A 25,413-nucleotide genomic window follows, 5' to 3' on the forward strand; every position below is an offset into this window, starting at 1 on the left:
GTGTGGCTTTTACACTGCATCAAAGACTGAACTCAGGCCCTAGCCTTTCATTCTGTTATTACTAGTGTAACCCCCCCCCCTCACACACACACACATTTTTATCAGTTTCTTTAATATAAATAATTATAGTATCTTGTATAATATACAAGGTAGATACAAGGTACATTATACAAGTTATATACTATGTACAAGGTATATCGTATTTTGTAATATTAGCATTAAAGTATTGTTCTTGTATTGTATATAGATATCCCCAAAGTGAGACATTTAGAAGTATCATAGTTTCATCCTTGATGAGAATTCAAAAGATATACTTTGCTGTGTGTCTGGTCCTCTGGAAGTATTTGCCTACGCTGTACAATTGATTCCATAGCAATCCTACTATGGCACTACCAGGACTTAAAAAGCCAGCAGACATGCTTTACATAGCATACAGTTTGTAGCAGAAGATGGATTGAATAGTTTTTTTGATTCCAAAAGTTATGCTTTTAACTACTGTGCTATTGCTATAATTCTCTCTCTCTCTCTCTCTCTCTCTCTCTCTCTCTCTCTCTTTCTGTGTGTGTGTGTGTGTCTTTAGGTATGCTAAGCAAAAAGACATATCCAAATCCTGTATTATGAGATTCTAGATGGTATTCTGAGTGCTTCATATATATTCACTAAGTAACATCATGATCATCTTAGACAAGAACAGGGAGACACGGGGGCTGAGGTACTTGGTACTTACTATGGTCACACAGCCAGTGTATGGCAGAGGCAGGACTTCTGCCCTGCAGCTTCAAACAATTTATGAGCATTACAACTTGATTTTTATCTCCTCTATCTTTTCTTCCAGAAAATTTATAAAATGAGATGATTTGAGGACGTGATTAGAGTACCCTCAGATATTCACGAGATCGCAATAGTGAAAGGAGTAGAGTCTTAATAATAATCTGATCAGTTTCCAGGTGGGAAGGCAGCAGTGATCAGTGCCCTAGACAGCTGCCCAGGAGTGCTGCAAGAGTGTGTGTGGAGTTTGTTCTTCCTTGAAACTGTCTTTACCACATAGTTAGTGACTCAAAGGGGCTGTTGTTTTTACTTTTAGACTATACTTCAGAGGGTTTAGGGGAGTTAAAATAGAAACTGTTTAATGGACTGCAACATCTTTCATAAGGGTTAGAGTAATGAGTGAAGCAGTTAGCTCCAAAATCTGGAGAAATGATATCCTACTTAAAAAATAAGCAAACATGTACCCGCATTCCACAGTTTCCTCTCTCCCCTCTTTGTACTAACATAAGTATTGAAGGTTGCCTGTATTCATTGCTTTCTCTTTATAGTACACTCATTGTATGTTTGGCATTAATGTTTTGACAGTATAGAAAAAGTGCAAATGAGTTTTAAATTAAAGCAGAAAAGAAAAAATAACTGTTTAGAAGAAATGAGTACTTGCCTTCCTTGCTTTGCAAGGAGGACATGTAGGTTAAGATCTGAAGTGGCCCTGGGATAGCATGGAATACAAGAGTTTGTTTGGTGTATTTGATTGGTAAGGGAACTTTAGAAACAAACTGCATCCTCTTCCTAGGTGCTGTCAGCTGCCTCAGCTGCTGGGGTTTCTGTGGCTTTCGGTGCGCCGATCGGAGGAGTTCTTTTTAGCTTGGAGGAGGTATGTAAAAAAGAATCGCATTAAAATTGTATCTTGGTGCACACTTTATTTTTATTGCTAGTATAATAGAACTTAAGATTTTAACTTTATTTTGTATATAGTTTTAAAGTAGTTCTCCATAAAAAAGGTTTTATACAAAACTGCTAACTACAGAAAATTGTTTTATCTTTTATTAGTTAATTTTTATTAATGTTTTATTTTTGTTAACATTTGTTTTGAATTCTGTGTATGGGATATGTGTTTGAGTTATATGCGGGTGAGTTGCAGGCTGTTGTGAGCCATTGGGTGGAGGTGCTGGGTGCCAAGCTTGAATTTTCTATAAGAGCAGTATCTGCACTTTATTGCTGACCCACCTCTCCTCCTCTCCTCCAGCCTTCTGCTTTAAACCTTTTGCTCATGTTTAGATAGTAGTAATTGTTTCTAGCTGAATTTCACATACTTACAACTAGCAAAATGTGAATTTCACTCAGTGGAGGCTTCTAAAACCTACCTACCTATCCGCTGGCTAAACTATAGCTGCGTTTTTATTTTTACTATTTTAAATCAGTTTGTAAGCCAAGTTTTAATGAAGTCTTATGTTTGCTTGTTTAAGGTTTGTATGATTGTTTCTTTTCTCTTTTTGTATGATTATTTCTTAAACAGTTACTGATGTCTAAGGAAATAATTTCATTGCTTCAATGGAATCTGTATTTTTTATAGAAGAGACAAATGAGCTCCATCTTTAATAGTTAACAAGAGTTACTAAGGAGATATTTATAGCTAACATAATTGTATTAGATATGAAACTCTTGGAAAACTAAACAGTTCTTGGTAGTCTAGATGATTATTAGACATTCATTATCAGTTATTGTGAATTTGTAGTTATGATAGTCAAAGAAAAAGCATCCCTTTTTAATTAGGACAAATCACGTAAATTCAAACTGCAATGAAGCTTGAGTTACTTAAAGTAAATTTTATATTTACTGAAGTTACAGTTACTCTGAAATAGATGATAGCACTAATTTTTCTTTTCTGTTTTTTAGGTTAGCTATTATTTTCCTCTCAAAACTTTATGGAGATCATTTTTTGCTGCTTTGGTGGCGGCGTTTGTTTTGAGATCCATCAATCCATTTGGTAACAGCCGTCTGGTCCTCTTTTATGTGGAGTATCATACACCATGGTACCTTTTTGAACTGTTTCCTTTTATTCTCCTAGGGGTATTTGGAGGGCTTTGGGGAGCTTTTTTTATTAGGGCAAATATTGCCTGGTGTCGTCGACGCAAGTCCACCAAATTTGGAAAGTATCCTGTTCTCGAAGTCATTATTGTTGCAGCCATTACTGCTGTAATAGCCTTCCCCAACCCATACACAAGGCTCAACACCAGTGAACTGATTAAAGAGCTGTTTACAGACTGTGGGCCGTTGGAATCCTCCTCTCTCTGTGACTACAGAAATGACATGAATGCCAGTAAAATTGTTGACGATATTCCTGACCGTCCAGCAGGCGTTGGAGTATATTCAGCTATCTGGCAGTTGTGCCTAGCGCTCATATTTAAAATAATAATGACAGTATTCACTTTCGGTATCAAGGTAAGTGCTCATGTGAGATGATACTGGAATAATGATATCTCCAAGACCTTACGTGTAGTAAGAAATGAAATTTCATCCAAATAATTGAACTTCTGAGACCAAAATCTGAAAAGGACTTATTGGTCTGATATCAAGAGGTTTCTAGTAACTTCTGGAGACTGTGGAACAGAGTCTGTTTTTCTGAACTTTCTAGATTCGAGAGGCTGCATCCCTTCCTTTGCTTATGTTCCCTTTCTTGCAATTCAAAGCCAGTCCTGGTTGGCCAGATCTTTCTCTTGTTTAATTCTTAGAAATCCCACTTTCAAATGAAAAAAAAAACTATAGGATTACTTTTAATCCACCCAGATAACACAGGATAATCTCTTGTTTTAAAAGTTAGCTGGCTAACAGTCCAGGAGAAACCATTATACTACCTTCTCTGCGCCACTGTCTTGTGTTAGCTTGAATTGGCACTGTGGTCTCAGATCAAGTTGCTAGATCTGTAATAGGACTCAGTCCATCAGGGACTTAGAGCTGTGAGCCCTGGAACATGCTTTTCTTGGACTCACTAACTACAGCTTTCTTATGAATACCCACATGGAGAAGCAGAGTCAATCACAAAGTCAGTCATGCCACCTGTAGTTCCTATGGCAGTTGATGATTGTAAGGGATGGCATACTTTCACAGACTGAGCTCATGTAGCGAGCGCAACAGCTTTATTTCTGTGAGGTTAGAAGGTTGATAGTTTTAAGATTGCTTTTATTTTGCCTTTTTAAATCCATTGAATATCAAACTTAAAAAAAAAAAAACAGAAAAAAAATCTTAGTTTTACTTTTATATTTCCTAGCAGAGTTAAAGAGGCCTTAAAGTTGTCCTGTCTAGGGATTGTTTTCCCCAGTAACTGCCCATGTTAACAGTAGAGTTACACCAAAGAGTCTCATTGGCTGTAGTTGGCCAACACTGAGGAAGCTGGAGGCAGGTGGCAGGCCCTTGTTAAGTCCTGGTCTCTGGCTGAAGGATTATAGCTGAAGATTGTGAAGTGTATTTTAATCCTTTGTGTTGTATATTCCTTTAACTGGCCCAGAACATGCCAATATGTTCTGTCCTTATTTTTTAAGAATCTCTAAAGATTTTTCTTTTTTAGTTGATTCACATGTATATTCCATTTAGAATATTGGGAATTCTGGAAACATCACTTGACGTATGCTGTAGCTTTTTAGGAGAAGTAACATCTGCTGTTTCTACCATTTGTGAAAGTAAAACGGAGGGACAATCTTGGGAGCTTACTGCTTCAGATGGAACAAATTTGGTTTTATGGGAGATACCTGTCTTTCTCCCCCACCCCCTTCCATTTTACTGTGGACGACTGAAAACTTTGTTAGAGACTAAGGATTTTTTAGGATAAAGGATGATGAATTTTGACTTAGAGAAGCTGCTTTATTCCTTTGTTACTGAAATCAAAGAATTACTAACCAACTATTTGATATAACAGGACTTTGTGATAGTTTACTCTGTGTAAGGACTTTAGAGTTTCATTAAGATACGAATGGAGACAATTGTTAGAAAAAATTCATAAGATCTAGTTTTCAGTCATGTGATTAGAGAACTGTTACCTCATTAAAAGTTCTTTCCTTGCTGTCACAGGTCCCGTCAGGCTTGTTTATCCCCAGCATGGCCATTGGAGCCATTGCAGGGAGAATTGTGGGGATCGCTGTGGAGCAGCTTGCCTACTATCACCACGACTGGTTTATCTTCAAGGAGTGGTGTGAGGTTGGGGCTGACTGCATCACTCCTGGGCTGTATGCCATGGTTGGGGCTGCTGCGTGCTTAGGTAATAGGATCGATTCTGTTTGCTTGTTTGTGGCTATTGGCAATCTGAGAAAAAAGAGCCAGTAGTAGACTAGACTCTTGTGGCTAGGAAGAAGATGATGCAAGGTAGAAGGAAAGAAACGTTTTAAAAGAAATGAAGCACTAATAGTCTTGTGTAGTACTGGATTTTGTTTTGTCTAAGAACATTTGTTTACTGTAAAAATGTAATAATAGTTACCATATTTATAATATCACATAATGCTTTATGACAGAAACCATCTTGGTACAACATAGCCTTAATCTGAATCCTATTCAAAGAATCTTGGTTTTTCACTGATAGAGATCTTAGTCTATGTGTAACAATTGATAGCAGCAGTGTTCCTAAAGTCAGCATTATAATGAAGCTTCAGAATAGCCTCACATTAAACTCTATAATAACTTATCAGCCTTAATAAAGATTTATCATATCAACTCTTTAGCATCTAAGTTACATTTGTAGAAAAGAAATGGTAACTTCATTTTAGTGACATAAAAGCAAAATAATAGTTTTAAATCTGTAAGAATCTGTTCATTGTCCTCTTTGGCTGAAAACTTGTTATTTGGTTTTATATTTAAATTTTCCACCAATTTTTGGTATAATATTGACTAACAGTTGGTCCTTTGACTACGATTTTGCTCAGCACTCAGAATCTGCAGAAGAGTAACATCAAATGAAATTAGAAATCATTTCCACCAAAGTAGCAAGTATTTAGCCTCCACATTCTCTTTAGCATTGAAGCAGGTAAGGTGAGAGGTGAGAGAAGACTGAAGTGTGGGCTGCCTCTAGGAAGAGTCCAGCAGCAAGAAAACAGCAGTGTGTACTGCCTGGGCTCACAGAGTGCAGGGCAGAAGTTAGAGGGACTAAGAGCTCAACTGTTTCAGGAAGGGCACAGTAGGAATTGGATTGTCTTCAAGGTAATTGGGTTTTTCGAGACAGGGTTTCTCTGTATAGCCCTGCCTGTCCTGGAACTCACTTTGTAGACCAGGCTGGCCTTGAACTCAGAAATCCACCTGCTTCTGCCTCCCAAGTGTTCCCAAGGTGCGTGCTACCACTGCCTGCCTGTTTAAAGGTAATTTTTAACTGAGAAGTTATACATTTATACATATCACCTTCATACTTCCAAAGCTTTGGTCAAGATCTATCTTTGAGGTAGCCCTTTTTAAAGACTATCAATCCACAGTTCTTTTATTTGGCTATGCCTTCGTTCCACTAGAATTATGAGCCTACTGATGACAATTTCAAAATCCACCAGTCTTTGAAATCTGATTCTTCAAGCAATTAACTTTAGGGTCATTTTCCATCAGACAGATTTGTCTGGTTCTCAATTCATGTTTAAACATGAATGAGTTAAAGTCATACTCATTTTTTAAAGCTGTATTTTGAAGAATCACAGGCTTTTGGGGATATGCTAAGATAAAACATATAATAGAGGGCTGGAGGTGGTTCAGTGAGCAAGAGCTCTTGGCATGCAAGCGTGAGGACCTCATTCTGATCCCCAGGGCCAATCCCAAAGCCAGGCTTGACTGCATTTCTGTGACCCCGGCATTGGAGGGTGGGCACAGGTGGGTTCTAGGAGCTCACTGGCTAGGGAGCTTTCCAGTGTGAGATCCTTTGTTAAAGGAATCAGGCAGAGTAGTAGAGGAAAGCAGCAGGTGTCCTCCTCTAGCACTGCCGTGTACCCACACGCATGCACATGTGCCACACACACACACACACACACACACACACACACACACACACACTTCTTTACTTTTGTCATGTAGCTCCTTCTCACAGACATAAGTCCTTGGAGTAATTCAGAGCCATAGTTATTACTCTTTGAGGCTTTCCCAGGGTACTCTGGTTATAGGAAGATTCTAATGCAAAGATAAATTTGTATGAAAATATATTTGGAATTCATAATTTGAAGAAATGTATTATGTAGTACATTTTGAATATTCTGGGAAACATTGAATTGGTAAGAACTAGATTATAAAAAGATTAGTATCTGAGGTTGCATCAGGATGAATTTGTATTTGAATTTGTTCCAATTTGTTTTAGAGTCTTGGTTTTCCATTTTTAGCTTGATGACTTTGAAAAAGTTCCTTTGGTTCTTTGATATTTACTTTTCTCATCTATAAAATGGAAATGCCAGTGTATCCCTTGATTGTTGTGAGAATTGTGTGAGATAGCATGCACATAAGGATGTGATCATGATTCCTGGTACAATAAGTTCTTAGTTTAATTCAAGAAAAAGCCTTTATAAACTGGCAAGGACATGCTGACATAGAGGAGGTGTGCACGTGATGTATGGCAGTCCTTGGTTTTTTTAGGTTAAGAAATTGAAAGGCTTACTGAACTGACAAGCACTGTGAGCTTCTTAAGTTACAGTTATGGATTTATTTTGGTGGTGTGTTTCAGAATATTGTTATATTTGCATATGGAGGTTAGTGGACAGTTTATGAAAATCAGTTCTCTACTTCCATGTGGGACATGGGGGTTGAGCTCAGAACATCATGTTTGTCAGCAACTGCTTTGCTTGCCAATCCATCTCACTGGCCAAGTTGTTAGGTCTTCTGACCAGAAGAGCAACACAGTGGAAATGACACTTAAGCCACTGTGTCTGTGCATGCCTGTCATCCCAGCAGAAATGGAGGCCAGCCTGGGCTGCATAGTAAGACCCTGTCTTTAAAAACACAAAGTAGTTGTGAAGTAGGTTGAAAGTAATGGGGTCTGAGAGTCAAGGAGGTAAGATAAAGTGCTATGAGAATGAGAGCACAGGGACTGAGAGATGGCTCATCAGTCAGGAGCACGGGCTGCTCTTCCAAAGACCTAGGTTTGAGTCACAAAACCTCACATGGTGGTCCATAACTGTTGGTAACTCCAGTTCCCAAATATCAGAAATCCTCTTCTGGCCTTCAGGTGCTCAGATGTAATACTCAGGCAAACAGTTACACATAATAAAATATATCTCAAAGAAGATTTTTTTAAAGGAGCATACTTTTTTTTTTTTTAATGAAAGAATAATTTGGGTCTTCGGCTAGTTTATTAACAATGAGAATCCTGAGAAAAGGACTCAGGTATCTTAGAGAAGAATTCAAATCTGTAGAGGTGAACAGTTGAGATATTGGAATAAAACTTTAGGTTTCAAAAAGAATCACCTAGATTGAGAGGAAGTGTGTGCAAGAATTTGGGATCAGAGAATGGCCCTTCCTTGGTAAAGAAGAGAAATGTGGATTTCATGCGTGTGTTGTTTTCTTTGGTAGCTACTTAAAAGTCTATCTGTAGTTGACAGAACAAGTAGTCAGGTGTGGTGTGCAGGACAGGAGTCTAGCAAAGGCCAGGGAGGAGTAGAGGGACTAGGACAGAGAGATGACAGCTGAGAATGCTCATCTGAGGAAAGCAGGGGACTTCCTGGCCCTCCTCCTCCACCTCCTTCTTGGGATGTTGGACTCAAACTCAGATCCTTGCACAAGCTACGTAAACACCCTACCCAGATCAAATGAATTTTATACCTAACGTTATCACTTACACTGTTAATAAGTCACAAGGCTTCAAAATATTTTACACATTTTGAAAAGACATAAGGAATTTTATTTAATATTCTACATATACATACACACACAATTTCTAAACTGGTAGCAAGCAAGAAAGCTGTGATGTGCTTACTTGTATTTAAGAAGTTATAGTAAAGCCAGGCGGTGGTGGCGCACACCTTTAATCCCATCACTTAGGAGGCAGAGGCAGGTGGATTTCTGAGTTCGAGGCTAGCCTGGTCTACAAAGTGAGTTCCAGGAGAGCCAGGGCTACACAGAGAAACCCTGTCTCGAAAAACCAAAAACAAAAAAAAAGTTATAGTAAACTTTTATAATAGTGAAATTTTTCTTTGCTTCAGCCGTAAATCAAAATGGCAAAGTCTCTTTTCTTGCTCAGCTTGTTGTTTGTTTTTTTAATGTTAGAAAAGGTTTACAAGTGTTATAATCATCTTCCATGGTATAGCCAGATGGATTTTTCTCCAGATCGTCTCAGGATAACGGTTATTATCCTGAGAGAAGTCGTTTTGAATGATAATGCTTTTCACTGATAAGAGCTGTCTCGATTTCCTGCTCACCTGCCTAGTATGAGACTCTAGTATCTTGTCCTGGTGAGAGTCCTGCCTTTCCTGACCACTGGTGTTCATTTCTTTCAGGTGGTGTGACAAGAATGACTGTGTCTCTGGTGGTTATTGTTTTTGAACTTACTGGAGGCTTGGAATATATTGTTCCTCTTATGGCTGCAGTAATGACCAGTAAATGGGTTGGTGATGCCTTTGGTAGGGAAGGTATTTATGAAGCACACATCCGACTAAATGGGTACCCTTTCTTGGATGCAAAAGAAGAATTCACACATACAACCCTGGCTGCTGATGTCATGAGACCTCGAAGAAGTGACCCTCCCTTAGCTGTTTTGACACAGGACAATATGACAGTAGATGACATAGAAAACATGATTAATGAAACCAGCTATAATGGCTTTCCTGTTATAATGTCAAAAGAATCTCAGAGATTAGTGGGATTTGCCCTCAGAAGAGACCTGACTATTGCAATAGGTACGGCTTTGACAGACAACTTCATGAATGTATATGTCTTGTATGTAGTACATTTTAGGTGGAGAAAAAGCAATGATGTTTAATTGGTTGGGCTTTCAGGGGCAAGTGATGTTAGTTTAAGTCTTGTGTTCTGTAGGAAAGCAATGTATGCTTCAGTGGTTACTTTTCTGCCCTGTGATAGGAAGGCCAGTGAGAGCTTTAATCTCTGTCAGCAACTCTAAATTTTCTTCCTCATGATGTCAGAGGTGAGAAAGAGACTCATTAAGCCATTGATCTGCTATTCCATAGATTTTTGGGCAGTACCTTGAGCTAGAAATGTCAAACAACCCTCAGGTGTTACAATCCTTCCCGTTTTCTAGCATTGCTGCTAGTCACCAGCCCAAGAAAAGGGGAAAAGGTCTTAAAAGAGCTTTGGAGTTCCTAAAGACAGGGAAAGGAATGGCCAGGGTTTGAAGCCATGACACATTTAGTAATTCATATTCCTACCTGCTGTAGAGAGATACTGACTTCAACTTTTGTCACTTGACAGAGAGACTGTTGCACAGGAAATAATGTTGGTTTAGAGGAATATACCTGAAATATCAAGATGTGGCATCAGAAATCTTCCATCACAAGATGAATTTTGAACATATCTTAAATATTTGCCAGTATATCTTCTGTAAACTTTAAAAAAATTAATTGAAAAATCAGTTCTGTACAGTATATATATATTTGTCCATGCTCAACAAAATAGGATATTTGAAATACCACAGAATTTTTTGAGCCCAGACTGGCTTCCTCAAAAATCTCTATGTAGCTGAGGATGACTTAATTCTTGATCATCCTCCCTCCACCTCAACTTCTTAAAATGACCCATGTAAGGCAAAGAGGCTGGACGTCCACTTCTGCTACCTTCTGTCACACAAGGGCACTCGAAAAAGTACGCCTTTTTTTTTTTTTTTTCTTAGATAGAATTAAGCATTTTTGGGTAGGGATGCAGCTCAGTTGGTAAATGTGTCTAGCACCAGGCTCTGGGTTTGCTCCCTGCACTGCAGTAAGTAAAAGCAAAACCAACTTTTCCGTTATAAATGTGTTGGTTAAATGTATTAAATGCTACCTCAGAGGCGCAGGGCGTTTCGTTCTCACATTAAGGAGTGGAATTACAGGCTTGCTCTTGAATTAACTTGAGAAAGAGCAAGGTCAAGGTTGAATTCTCTACTTGTCACTGTGTCTGGAGCTTATGGTTTTTGGCTTATCTGTCACATGTGTGCATACATGTGTCTGTCTGTCTGTGTCTGCTTGAATTCTGTTCTGTGTATCTCATTGTCCCTCTTGCTATGTTTTGTTGTATATCTGTCTCTGTGTTGGTGGTGTCCCTACCAAAAAGCTTTGCTCTGGGTTTCTTTTTTTTTTTTTTTTAATTTATTTTATTTATACGAGTACACTGAAGCTGTTGTCAGAAACACCAGATCCCTTTACAGATGGTTGTGAGCCACCATGTGGTTGCTGGGATTTGAACTCAGGACCTCTGGAAGAGCAGTCAGTGCTCTTAACCACTGAGCCATCTCTCCAGCCCCTGCTCTGGGTTTCTTGAACAGCACAGAAAGCATGGCACAGGAAAGGGATAAGGGTGCTTTATAAAATCTGAGAGTTTTGCAAGGGATTCACTTACTTCAGCTGACCTAGAAGCACTCAGAAAAGCAAGCATAGCTGCAGATGTACTGTTACCAAATAATATCTGTTCCTAGCATTCATGGCAAATATTGCCTGTATAAAGCTATTTTTCAATTGTTTGCTCTTTTCAGGAAATTACTAACCCAGTCTACATGTACAGGCATACATTACTCTGGTCAGGAGCATGGAAGAATAGTATGTAATTTAAGATTAAAGCTGTGCTTTAGCTTAGGTTGTAAAAGCTGACTACATGGAAGAATTGAAGACAAATAAAGTTGTTATATTGTTCTCTTAAAAGGCAAGTTAAACAGGCTGAAGACTACACAACAAGAAATCAGCTTAATTTCAGTTTTTTAAGTGACCTCAAGATGCATTAGTAACTCAGAAGTTCCAGTCTCTTTGAATACAAGAGACATTTTCATAAAATGTATCGCCACATCTAAATGTTTGAATATTTAGTTATTTTCATTGGTGATATAGTTGTTATTATTTATATATTTAACATTTTAACTATTTGATACCACATTGTTACTGTTGTTTGTATTAATAGATTATTGTAACTACAGTTATTTATAAAATGTTTGCTTTTTATACTTGAGTATTAAATGATGTGCACACCCCTATTACAGTATTCAAGCATGCTAAGTCTGATTGTCTCCTCCTGATAACCTACTGCGTGTAAAAGCTGCACTTTCACTCTTCATACTCTTGCTATTATTGACGTCATGCTTCCCATCATATTCTGTGTCTGCCTCCATTATGCATATCCGCTGTTGCTGTTTACATTGGACATTCAGTTGTCACGCACACGCTGTTAGGTGCATTCGTACAGTCTAAAAGCAACATAGGAAGCATTTTTAAAGAACCGTTTATGTTGGTCTCTTTCATACCATGACTGTACTTGTCAGGTGGCTGGTTCACAAGCCATTGGGACCTCACTTAGTGCCTGGTACCCAGATGTGTGACAGCATAGCTGAGTATAGCTTTAGTGGCCAGAAAGAGGAAGAAGCCTGGTAGCATTCACTTCCAAGCAGTAGTTTTCCCTTCTTCCCAGTCAGACTGTAGTTTATTATTTTGGCTTAAATATTTTGTAGCAAAATTTATGGTCAAAATATTTTCACTATAACTAATAGTATATTTATACCACACATAGTATTCAGTAATGTTTGTCAAAAGACCAAGTACAAGGCTGCATGCCTTTCATTTGCATGTTCTGCCCATGTTTCATGTCTCAGGTTGCCATTTTCCTGAGTGTGGTCGCTTTCTGTCCTTTCACCTTCTGTCTTACACTCTCAAAGGTGGGAGAAGAAACGGGGCACATTGAAGGGGAGGAGAAATTGATAGAGCCTTTATGGAGTGTAATTGCACAGTAGTGGGGTGACAGCAAGACAGAGCAAGGGTGAGCGGCTTTAGTCTCCAGTGCAGAATAAATTGCTCAACATAGGCGGACTTCAGTTGATGATGGACTCTGTAGTAAAGTGTTCTTGTGATGATGTCTACAGGTTTTAAATAAAATTCCAATTTCAAACCTGCTTCCATGTTTCTGAAGGTAGAAAATAATAGTTCAGCACCATTGAAAATCATACCAGAATAAAACTATAGGAAATTACTGTTAAGTTCTTTGTCAGTCAAAAAGGAGAGGGACCAGAAGTCATAGAACACACTGTTTTTATTGTCAGAATAAGCAAAGTTGCCTATAAGAAAAGAAAATCCACCAATTGAAAATGGATCCTCGTCTCTCTCTCTTTTTCAGAAAGTGCCAGAAAAAAACAAGAAGGGATTGTTGGCAGTTCTCGGGTGTGTTTTGCACAGCATACTCCATCTCTTCCAGCAGAAAGTCCGCGGCCATTAAAACTGAGAAGCATCCTTGACATGAGCCCTTTTACAGTGACAGACCACACCCCAATGGAGATTGTGGTAGACATCTTCCGAAAGCTTGGTCTGAGGCAGTGCCTTGTAACTCACAACGGGTAAGTGTAACACTACAGAAGACAGCTGACTCACTGTAATTAATGCTCCTTACTGATGGAGTCTTTTCAGGGTAGAGTCCGAGTCAGCTCCCAAGTGGGAGTGTCTGGCTTACAGTTATAAATGTAGATCAGTCACGCTTCACACTTGCCTGAGAGTAAGAGGATATTGTATTTCACAGTCAGAGAAGAAATAGATAGGGAGACATCTCCACATAAAGAGCTTTTTGAACTTGAGGTGTTTCTTTCCTGGGGGTAGGGAGCATTGACAAAACCATTTTTCTTTTTGTATTTCCTTTTTATTTATAGGGTTTTTTGTACCTCTTTTTCCAGATATTTTGGTATGTGCTATTTGAGCCAGTATTTATCGTTAATGAAATAATATGTGAAAATTTGCAGTTTAATTAAAAATCTATAACTCTGGTTTTTCTTCTTACCTATTTATTTATTTATCTATTTATTTTGGTCTACCTTCTCTAAAACAAATCAGACCCATAAACTGAACTGTTAGTTACTTAAAACCATTCATGTATTGAGGGCCTTTTATTTCCATATTTTATTTTTCTTCGCTGAATTTTAAATGTTTTACTTGTTGATTTTTGTTGCTGAGACGGGGCCTCACTGTAGTTGGAGCTGGCCTTGAGTCTGTGACCCTTGTGAACTTCAGGGACACTGAGATTATGGTTATTTGCTTGCTTGCCAGTGACTTGTTGGAATTCATAGAACATTTCGTGTGAAATCTTGCAACAGAAATGTTAGGGAAGGGAAACATGTTTTTCTGGGTTTGTTATGAACCCGTGGCTCACCCTGAATAAAGTGAAGCTGATTAAATACTGTAGCATACACATCAGAGAATCACAACTAATTTTATCTTTTTAAAGTTTTGTATAAAACCTTGTGGGTAACAGAACGTATGAGCCCTCTCTAGGAAAAGGTGGCATTAAAAAACAAAACAAAAAACAAAAGAAGACAACTTACTGAATACTTTGACACCTTTTCTCATCATCGTAAAGCTCAGAAAACCAGGTAGGTCAGGTTCTGTTTGACAGGTGTAATGACGTTTTCAAATTAACTCCCCAGCTCACAAAATCCCAGAATCCTGCTATAGCATAGTTTACTGACAGAATATTCTTTCTTCATGATTTCTTAATCTCTTAAAACATTTTCTGGGCCTCTACATTATACCATATTGGGTTAGGAACAGCAGTATATCATAGTTATTTATTCTACTTAAAACAACACGAAGCAGAAAGTGGGAATATTAGAGCCACATTGGGTGTTTACCTTCTAGAGTGTGATAGAGATAAATCAGAGGTGTTTTATAAAATACTATTGTCTACTGTTTTATTTTGTTTGCTCTTACCTGATTTTTAAAAATGCTACCAAATTTCTTTGTTTAAAATTTGATAAATCAAGCTTTGCCTCAGGCCCTTTGTGCAATTATATGGCTTGCTTGGAACCGAATGTGAGTTTTCTTAAGCCACTGTTGGCTTTGAGTTCCCTGGGCCTGGCTTAGGTTCTCTTTTGCACCGACAAACACCAGTTCTGTTCGGTTCTGTTCAGTTCTTGTGGTTAAATTAGTCTACTGTGTAGATTAATTTTTATATGTCACTTTAGTGGTTAATTGACAGGATTTCGGCAGTTATAGACTTTAAAAAGGATTAAATTATTTTTTAGGGGGACAAGAATTAGTTACATACAGTTTTATCTGCTGCCGCTGGCATAGAAACAAAGTGAAGGAACTTTCCTCCAGGGTCATGTCTCACAGCCTTGATCATATTTTCCTTAGTTCACAGAAATACATTTGGAAAGAAAAGCTCATTTGGGGAGGAAACCCTTGACTTTATTGTCTTGAACTACTGAGTAGGGAGGCGTTTTATTCTCAAAGTGGCTAAAACTGAGGAAAGACAGCATGCTTTAAAGTGAAGACTGGAGTTCAGGTAGTTCTTGTCTTCCTTCTTCGTGTAGTACCTTACTTAGCAGTGGAGAAGACCTATTTGGGGGAATTAAGATGCAGCAAACCAGGGACTCTCGGTCCAGGTAAAAAGAGTGGAGAAGTAATGAGAACAGATACAGACAGGATGTCATGTCAGTGTCGTCCCATATTTTATATGCTAACAGAACATCTCTGTTTGTTTAAGAAACCCTAGTTCTCACAGTTTAAAGGACAAACAGGCGAGTAGTAAAAGTTGCTAGACGTTTATGTGACTGATAAGTTTGAGAAGTATTGAATTAAGTTATTGCTGAAGATTTCTTTGGACTTTGAAGATGTTGATGGCTTTTGATTCTCCAGCTGTCAGTAATGAAATCATAGCTTACCTAGTTTGCCTGAAAATGCTGACATTTTTTGGTGGGGTGATGCACTGTTGGAATTGCTGTTTCTTAGAGCATACTTTGGGAAATGCCAGTTTCTAAAGCCTTACTAACTTCCACATCATTATTTGTAAACTTCAGATTGCTGATAGATCAGAAACATTTTGCGTTGAGGTTTTTTTTTTTTTTTTTTTTTTTTCATTTCATTCTTTAAAACTGAAAGAGCAACCCTGAAACTAACTTCATCTTCTCAAGTCAGTCTTGACTGGTGAAGAGGAACTTTATGACCAGTTTTTCCTCTCCTAAAAATTCTGCATGAGAAAGTTCATAAATGTTCCAGTGTATCCAAATGCATACATGTGTATACTCCTAAGTGTGCTGCCTTGTCTGTGCAAATATGTCATGTACCTCATCCTGTCAGACACTGACCGAGCTTACTAATACAAATGGGAAGCTGAAATTAAGCAAAGCACACACAAGAATCAAACTGCTCTTACTATATTTAAGTGCTAAGAATCCCACATCGCCTAACCATAAAAACCTATAGACTTTATAGCTTTAAGAAATAACCTTGTTTTTTATTATTATATATTAGTTGTACAAAATCATGAAATTCATTACATTTCATACATGTGTACAATATACTTTAAACATAGTCACCACCAACCCCAAATCTAAAACAACAACAAAAAACCCCCCTCAAAACCCTCAAGTGTTTTGCCCAAGGACATTCCTCTAGGGGACAAATGCACATTTCATACAGTACAGGTTTGAGCTTTCTGGGGAGGTCAGTCACATGCTCTGAAAACTTCACACCGTTGTTTTAAACAAAACAATGTGAATATGCTTCCTGCCTCTCTAGCCCCAGCTATTGTTTCATGAGGGAAATGTTTCTAAATATTTTCAGATTGCTTTCAAGTCCCATAGTGACTCTTTGTACACAATTTTGGTGGGGTATGGTGGCACACACCTTTAAGTCCCAGCACTCAGGAAGCAGATGCCACTCTGGGTTCAAGGGCAGCCTGGTCTACAGAGCGAGTCCCAGGGCTACACAGGGAAAGCCTGTGTCACAAAAAGAAAAGGAAGGGAAAGGAATGAAAAAGGGAAAGGGGGAAAGAGAAAAGGAAAGGAAAGAAAGGAGGAAGGAAGGAAAAGAAGGAAAATAAATCAGATATTTCCAAGGCAGCTTAACAGGAAAGTTGACTTAAGCAGACAGATCATTAAGGAAATGCCTGATTATTCTGAAGGCATTTTAGAAGGGCTTCTGAAATTTATATCATCACATATTGTAGGCAAATTCATTTATTTTTGGAAAATAACTATCAAGGTACTTAATAATTAAAAGTAGTCTAGTTACAAGTATCTTCATGAGAATTTATGAGAATTTTTTTGTAAGATGTGATGGTAATGACATAAACTGAGAAAAATTACTTAGAAAAATATGCATTAAAACTCATTTTGAGTACCCATGAATGTTTTATTACCATCTCTTAAGAAATGAGATTCAGTTCCTGAAAATGAGGTCGGTAGTATTTACATGTATTCTTCCTTAATTGGATTTCCAAATAAATAGTTAAGGTCTAGGAGATTTCTTAAGTCTTCTCATTAGCCGGGCGTGGTGGCGCACGCCTTTAATCTCAGCACTCGGGAGACAGAGTCAGGCGGATTTCTGAGTTCGAGGCCAGCCTGGTCTACAGAGTGAGTCCCAGGACAGCCAGGGCTAAACAGAGAAACCCTGTCTCAAAAAACCAAAACCAAAAGGGGGGGGTGGCTTTCTGACTAAGCCCCTCCTCTCCAGCACACACAGTGGGTAGGTTGTTACCTCAGAAACTGAGAGCTGGTCATCCAGGGAAAGAACACTGAAAGTAGTCCCAAGTGTGGCGGCCGGTAGCTGTGTGTCATTACGTTTCTTTTTCACTTTTATTCATCTCCATCGTTAAAATTTAGTCATACTTTCATTATTTTGATTTTTAATTTAAAAATAAACTCAACCACTAAAAGTAGTATTGTGTCACCTTTTAAGTTAGTAGAATGTCTGAAAATGGAACCTAGATTCTTAAACCATCTTATTTTTATCTCAAGTTCATGAGGAACATTCTTACGGTTTATGTTTTATTTCCTTCTCTCATTCTTTATCATTATGATTGGAACCTCCTTCAGTTTAATTTCTCACAGTTATTAGCATAATAATCTGTTTCAGGATTGTCTTGGGGATCATCACAAAGAAGAACATTTTAGAGCATCTCGAGCAACTAAAGCAGCACGTGGAGCCCTTGGTGATTAGCTGTGTCAGCTGTCCTCACTAGACACCCTAGAAGTCAGGAGGCATGAAACTTGTGAACTGTTCAGTTCTCCCTGCCACAGTCCCACCCTGCTGCCAGTTATACTGGTGTCTGCCCCGATGTCTGTGAGACAAATTTAGATATACTGTCTAAAATTGCATTCTTAGAAAGTAAGCAGCAACTAACATCTCTCATCAGAATTAGTTACAATTAAGTCCTGCTGACAGTTGGGTAATGCGGAGAACATTATTGGACTTGTTTAAGCATGAAAAGTCTGTCTACCCTAGTGGATTCACCAGTCTCAGAAGACTCCTGACTGGTTAAAAACTGCCAACCCTGTCTGCCCCAGCTCTTCACCTCCAACCCCCCCCTTTTTTTTTTTTTGCTTCCTAATCTGTGATCATGTGAATCTAAGCTGCTTTGTGACTTGAACTGAGCTTAGCAGCAGAAGTGCTGACCAAGTCCATTGTGAACTGGCACCCTAACTGGAGCACAGTGCAGAGATCAGCTCTCAAAGCATTTGTTCTGTCTCTGCTACCCTTATAGATTCTCAGTCAAAATGTGTGTCCTCCATTTCGTTATGGGTTGTCCATAGCTCCTGTGTGTGCCCCTTTGTTCCGTGTTTCTAGACTGACATAGGTAGCTTCTGTCTTAATAGGCTTTATGTCTTAGTGGTGTCATTGATTAGAGATACAGTTTTGATTTGTGCATAACAAATTGTGTGACTTTAACAATTAATACCTCAAATTATTTTGACCTGCAATTCTCATAATTATATGAAACCTGTCCCCATTTGTTTAAGTATGTATTTCTATTGTATGCTAATATTTCACAAGTGTTTCATGCATCCTTTTTAAAACTACTAACCAAATATAGTAGCTTCTCATTCATTCTGCTTTCTGCTTCACCTATAATAATCTTTTAGGATTGCCTCTTGATTTCTTACCTACTGTTTAATGTAAACATTAACATCCAAAACTTTCAATAAAGCACTGTATCTTCTTTGGGGGGAGCACAAAATTGAAAAGCAGAAACCCTAAGTATGCTTTCAGAACCCTGGGTTGTCACACTGTCAAGTCTGGGAGGAGAAGCTCTGCGTAGATCATTGGTTATGTGTCTCATCTCAATTGGATGTGCTTTCAGGAATAGTCTGCATACAACTAGGCAAATTATTTCTTAAAGATTTTGGTTCTACAAACTATTGCGGTTTTAAATTGTTTTCTAATATAATGGCAATAGGTTCCTTTTCAAACTGGATCAGTATTATTTTCTGTTCAAACATCTTCCCAGTTTTTGCTACTTTTTTGTTGGCATACTTGAATCAGAATAGCTCTGCTTCAGTGAGGCCTGTGTCCTCAGCCCCAGTGGGAAGGACCTCACACTCTAAGTGGCCACAGTATTTTTTGTCAGAGGATGGTTGCTGGGTAATTTCATTGTCTTTGCAGTAAAACACCTTTTAAAATAAGCATAATCAGGCTGCTTGCTTTGCTCTCTATTCCTGTCAACAAAAAGGATTTATCCATAGATTTAGCTCCTCTTGTCTTTTCCCTTTTATTTTAATAGCTTTTTCTGTTTATCCTTTTCAGACGCCTCCTTGGCATTATAACAAAAAAAGATATCCTCCGTCATATGGCCCAGACGGCAAACCAAGACCCCGCTTCAATAATGTTCAACTGAGTCCTGTAGATGAGGACAGAGAGGAGACAGAAGAGGAAGTTCGTTTGTTGAATAGCACAATTCTTTAATCTGCGGGACTCGTCCACTTTTTTTCTTCTTTCAAAAAAAAAACAAAACAGGAAAGGAAATACAAGGCCAGCTTTGCAACCCGGTTTGCAAATAATGCTGGGAGAGCAGAGGGATTGTTTGGGGAGGGAGAAGGAAGAGAGTGAGGGATTTCCCTAGCTAACTGGAACAGTAATTCATCTCATGTTGCTCTGCACCGTCTGCACTCACTGAGGCTATGCAGTGTGAGTGCAGGCTTGAGCCTCCATGGAGCCGTCACTGGGATCCTGAAGCATCTGGCGCTTATATCAGCACCACAGAGACGCATTACAGTCCCTATTTCTGGAGGGATTACTTTGAATTGAGCCATCTATTAAGACTGCAAGGTCTTGCCCTTTTATATCAGAACTGTTGTGTTAAACTCATGAATTGTATAGTTAAGCATCACCTTTCTACATTCCAAAAGAGCTTCTCTCTCCTCCCTTCCCCTTCCTCCTCTCGAGCTGTAACAAAACCTCTTTGGTGTGTCCTTTTGAAGCAGTCCTTTCTCATATTGAGATGTACTGTGATTTTACTGACGTTTCATCACAAGAAGGGAATGTTTCTTGTGCCATTAACCATGTAGTCTGTACCATCACTAAAGGCTTGGAAATGTGTGCACACACCACTGCTGGCCAAGCAGGGAAAATCTGGAGGTGTGAATGAAATCCCCCAGCTTGTGTGCTGTGTGGTTCAGAATCTAAAACAAACTTGACTCTAATCAGTTTTATTTTTTCCTCTCAGACTTTATGGATAATGTGACCTAGTCTTATGCAAATTCTCTATTTCTGAGATTACTACTATGACAGAGAAGTGCTGTTCAGCATAATGAAAGCAAACGCTGCTGCCGTGACTGTAGAGAGGGAAGGATTCTGTTTAGCTGTACCTGGTATTAATTGCATGTTAAACACTGGAATTTTGTTCTTCAAATTAGATCATTCTTTTATTTCAGGATGTTTCACTGCTGACACTGGAGATGAACTGTAATTCATAACTTGCACTAAATGTATATTTCTTTTCTTAAAAATTTACCATTTTTATTTATATTTTTATGGATTAAAATTTATAAAATGCAGATCAGTTAATATTGCACATAAATAATTTTACCTTTTTAATGTGACTTTTTTTATAGACTAATTCTAACTTACAAATATGGAGGTATGAGTAAAGGTTACCGTGGGCACAAGGGTTTAAGAAGAGGTAGTCATGTCCGTGATCCAGAGTACATATGATACCTTCTGATTTCTCACTGCCATCTCCTGGGCTATGACCTTTGACCTGTCCATCTTGAACACAAACTAGAAAGTTGAAAATACCATAAATTACTAGTAGTAGATTAAAGCCAAACCTTTTTTTTTTTTTTTTTTAAAGAAAAATCAATCAAAAATGAAATCAAGAAAATCACAGTGTGGTTTTAACCTTTGAGTCACTGGGTCGGTCACAGCCATCCCTGAAGTGTTCTGTGATGATTTCAGTAGATATGGTGCACGTTTTTACAGATTAGTTATAATGTACCTCAGAGTATAAGGAATTGATATTGGCAGTGTTTTAATCGTGGTCTTAATTTCCAACTGGCAGAGGGTGTTTACTCACTAGACTGCCCAGATAGTCTTCAAGTATGCATTTTTCAAAGGCCAAATGCATTTGTGCGGACAGATATTTTCTGAAACAACTGGCATGAGCCATTTTTAATAAATATGAAATCACATTAGGTCTGTATGATCTTGAAGACTTAGAAAATCAGGAAGCCATATTAGAGTGATCCAAAGTTCCCCAAAATTGCTGTCTGCCAGTGATATTTTGTCTTTTTACTCCTGATGGATTTCAATATTCTTCGTTGTTCTTTGGCTAAATAGAGTGAACTCATTTTTAATGATACTTCTGTGGCTCTTAAAGTATACCTGCAATATGGAAGACACTGCTGGGCACTAACTCTCCAGCACTGCTGATTGGTGGCTCAGCCCCTTCTGGGTTCCAAGTCTTCAAAGGAGACGCCAGTTTCTTTGTAGTTTAACAGGATGGAACTGAACATGATTTTTTCCCCCCACATTTCCTTTTCTTTCATATTCTGGTTTCATGACCCATCTTCAGAGAGTGACATTTCAGGATCCATATTAAAGCATTCATTTTCTTTGTTACATTTCTCTATCTGATGTGTCTTACTGCTGAAACACATGAAAAGTGCCGTGTTTTTAATGCGTTCAGAGGTTTGGGGTTTGATTTTTCTTTCTTTTGGGTATTACTATCTGTTCTGCTTTTCTCTTTTCATAAAGGTTTGGTTGATTTCCAACCAAATAAGATAGTGGATACCATGAACTACATGTGCCTAGCTAATTGGCAAACTTATTGACCAATATACTAAGTGCAGCGCCTCATTTGAGTACCCTTTTTGAGAAGGTATGATGAAAATGGGCGAGTGTGTCAGCATCTATTAATAATCGTTTTTGGTTTTGGTTCATGAAGAATGCTTAGTTTGTTAACCTGTGATGTTGCCTAGAGCTGTATTTATCTGTTTTTATTTATACTAGTGTAGTAAAAGCTGCATATCATTACAGTAAAAATGATTACTGTGATGAGTTAAGATCTATTAAAATCTCTACTTAAATGTGTGGTTTGGCTTTTAATTGCACCTGTACCAGCAGCTCTTCCTTTGCGCAGCCGCACTGTGCAGTCAGTGTAAGCCAGCATGATTGAGAATGCGTGTACACTGTACTGCAACAGGCTAGGGCTCCCAGTTGGCAACACAAAAGATTCCAGTTCAGTTTGAAAATGTTTGTTCTTAGAAGAACAATTACACTGTCTGCATGAAGAGAATGACTTTACATTCTTAAAAACAATCTCCTTAGAAATAAATACATAAACAGACCTGCTTTAAACTAGGGTTAAGAGACACTTGAAGTTTCAGTTCTCTGATAGTAAGCAGTTAGTTAAGGGGGAAACACCACAGGGGCAGGATAAAGCTTTTATCATCTATGTTCCACTTACAGTTTACTGGAAGTTAATTGTGATGAAAATGGTATTATTTCTAGAGATAGCAAGGATTTGTGATCTGCTCAAGAGAACTGCAGTTCTCTGGAATAGGTGCAAATTTAGGTTTTTAGGATGATGACAGAATGGCATGGACTGGAAAAGGCTACAGGGATCAGTGCCACCTAAGGGGTTTAGACATTAGGTTGTGTCTATCTTGTGTGTACATAAAAGGGGGCATGTGCATACCATCACATGCATGTGGGGGTCAGAGGACAACCCTCAGTGGCCAGTTACCTCCTGCCAACATGTGGGAGCCAGAGATCAAACTCAGGCTTAAGGCCTGCTGGAAAGTTCCTCTGCCCACTGAACAACCTTGTCAGCCCAATACTAAGGGGTTGTTTGTTTGTTTTTGTTGCTGTTGTTTGGTTGTGTGTTTGTGTGTGTGTAATTTAAACTGTGAATGTGTGCAAGTGCCCAAGGAGGACAGACGTCAGGTCCCCTGGAGCTAGAGTTACAGGCAGTTGGGATACATCTAATGTGTACATTTAGAACTGAACTTGACTCTTCTATTAAAAACAGTACATGCTTTTTAGCTACTTTGCCATCTCTCCAGCTTCTTATTTTGTGTGTTTATGCACAAGAGAGTGCAGGTGTCTTTGGAACTCAAGATAACAGTGGTAGCTGTGAGCCATCAGATCTGGGTGGTGAAAACCAAACTCTAGTTCTCTGAAATAGGTGCAAATGTTCTTAACTGCTGAGCGCGATCTCTCTCTCTCCCTCCCTCCTCTCTCTCCAGCCAAGTCATAATGTGTTAGTAACAGGATTACAAGTAGGAACTAATGCATATGTGAGATTCAAGTTAAAGAACAGCCTTGAGCTAAATGAGAGGTACCTTCCAGAACAGGATGGCGTTACAGGATTTAAGTTTAGACAGAGAAGAGGCAGAAGAATCAATGGTAAAATGAGACAGCCAAAGAATTGCCAATGAGGTGGAAAGGGGCACCATTGAAGCACAGTGATGTAAACCAAATAAAGGAGTTTCAAGGAGTCCTCAGCAGCCAGGTATTTACTGAGAGGTGAAGAAAGGCCTCAAAGCTAGCCAGTGTGAGCACACTGACGACTTGCCTGAGTGTTTGACGGAATGGTGGTAGCGAGAGTGGAAGTGGAATGGGTCTGTTAGGCAGGAGAGAGTTGTGATTCTGTGTTTTCAGGAAATAAGGTGCAGGATATAGCCTTTCCTGTTGGTGATGGCAGTGTCTGAGAGAATAGTTTGAGATCAGATTTTAAGATGTGTAGGTTATTATAGCTTCTAATTATGTCAATGATGTGTGTGGGGATCCTTATGTAGGCTAAAGAGGCTAAGATCATGAAAACAAATGTAAAAGGTGTGACATTAAGTCTGTTCTGATTGCTGCCACTTTTTCTGTGACATTAACCGAGAATGGGGGAGATGTTGGAGCTTGAACAGATGAAAAAGAACTAGGTCCCATGGGCATCTAAAATAGCCATCTGAGGTTAAAATGTCCTCAGTATGACACAGCTGCTTTTTTTTTTTTTTTCTTTTTTCCTTCCTAGCTACTTGGTTCTGAGAATTCAGGTAAAATGTAGTTTATTTGGTTTTGAGTACTAACATAAATGCAACACAGTTGAGGCATGCATGAGGATGGAAATTGAACCTTAAGGCTGGGTGAAGGAGATTATAGTCAGGTTGGAAAACTGGGGAGTTAGAGGAAGATGGACTGTTGAGGGTAATATTTAGGTAGTTCGATGCTTGGAACTGGGCTGAAGTTTCATTGTTGGTACTGACCAGCTCCAGGTTTGTCAAACCCTAGTCTAGACAACAGTCTTGGAACTGAGGTCTGTACACTGCATCAGTGAAAGGATTATGGTAGGATAGTTTAGAGACCATTACATTACAAGCTCAGTTTTGAGCTAATGGGAGTTTAGGTCTTTATAAAATATCTTTCATAGCATTCCATGTCCTTGGGCATGGTTCAACATAAATGCTTGAAAGGTTAACAGAAATTCTATCGCTGGGCCCAAAGAAGTAAGAAAATGGATTTAAGTTGGATTACAATCCTGATTTGAGTCATGGTGGTTCGTGAATAATGTGCTTAGGCACTTAAAATGTGTTCCAGTCAGATCCCTAGGTTAAATACGTGTAGTATTCAATTCAAACTGCCGTTAGTGAAGGAAAGTGGTGAGAATGTCAGGCTCCGTATTCTATACCAGGGAGCTTGCTCTCTAATGAAATGTTCAGTAACTGAAAGATCAGTTATCTCATTATCCTCATTACTGTATTCACAAACATCCAAGTTGTAATTGCTGTGTAAATAATTCTGGAATCAAGCCTGGGGCCTCACACATTAGACAAAGTGCTCTATGGCTGAGCTAATTTTCAGCCCACAGGTAACAGTCATGCTCTGTGTCCAGTTCCTGTCTTGGTTCTGATAGGTAGCACAGCTTTGGAAACACAGCTCTGTGTTAGCTTGTGGGTGGCATGGATGAAAAGCTGCCTCTTCCCTTTCATCTTGATAAATCTCGCTGGGATTCATACTGGTCCTATGGAACATAAAGTCTGAAAACTGTATTTTTGAGACTGTTGTCATCACTAAGAGGAGAGGGTTTTTTTTTTGGTTTTTTGTTGTTGTTGTTATTTTTGTTCTGTATATGTACGAGTGAGGTAGTCAGATGCCAGTTAGACAGTTGTGAGCTGCCATGTGTGAAATGAAAGGGTCCTCTGGAAGAGTAGTCAGTGCTCTTAACTGCTGAGCCATTTGTCCAGTCCCAAGTGTTTTTAGTTTTAATTAACCTAGTATTTCTAGCTAATAGATGGTTAAGCAAGTTAATATTGAGGACCAT

At 38.7% G+C, this 25,413-nt stretch overlaps 1 protein-coding gene across 8 annotated transcripts in view; it reads left to right on the forward strand.

Annotated features, from left to right (window-relative positions):
• The window catches only part of Clcn3 (Cl-/H+ antiporter 3), an 82,275-nt gene extending 61,318 nt beyond the window's left edge, over positions 1–20,957 (forward strand). For 6 of the 8 annotated variants that reach the window (XM_085843948.1, XM_029480340.1, XM_021171070.3 and 3 more), the window contains 7 exons: positions 1,562–1,642; positions 2,665–3,210; positions 4,834–5,020; positions 9,207–9,605; positions 13,012–13,228; positions 17,739–17,814; positions 19,407–20,957. In XM_085843948.1, the coding sequence (XP_085700074.1) occupies positions 1,562–1,642; positions 2,665–3,210; positions 4,834–5,020; positions 9,207–9,605; positions 13,012–13,228; positions 17,739–17,814; positions 19,407–19,565 (1,665 nt within the window). In that variant the 3' untranslated portion in view covers positions 19,566–20,957. The remainder of the gene's footprint in view (positions 1–1,561; positions 1,643–2,664; positions 3,211–4,833; positions 5,021–9,206; positions 9,606–13,011; positions 13,229–17,738; positions 17,815–19,406) is intronic. The other 2 variants (XM_021171074.3, XM_021171076.3) reach the window with 1 other exon arrangement.
• Positions 20,958–25,413: the final 4,456 nt, after the last annotated feature.

The sequence above is a fragment of the Mus caroli genome, unplaced genomic scaffold, assembly GCF_978045245.1.
Source record: "Mus caroli unplaced genomic scaffold, Mus_caroli_1 scaffold_10, whole genome shotgun sequence".
NCBI lineage: Eukaryota > Metazoa > Chordata > Mammalia > Rodentia > Muridae > Mus > Mus caroli.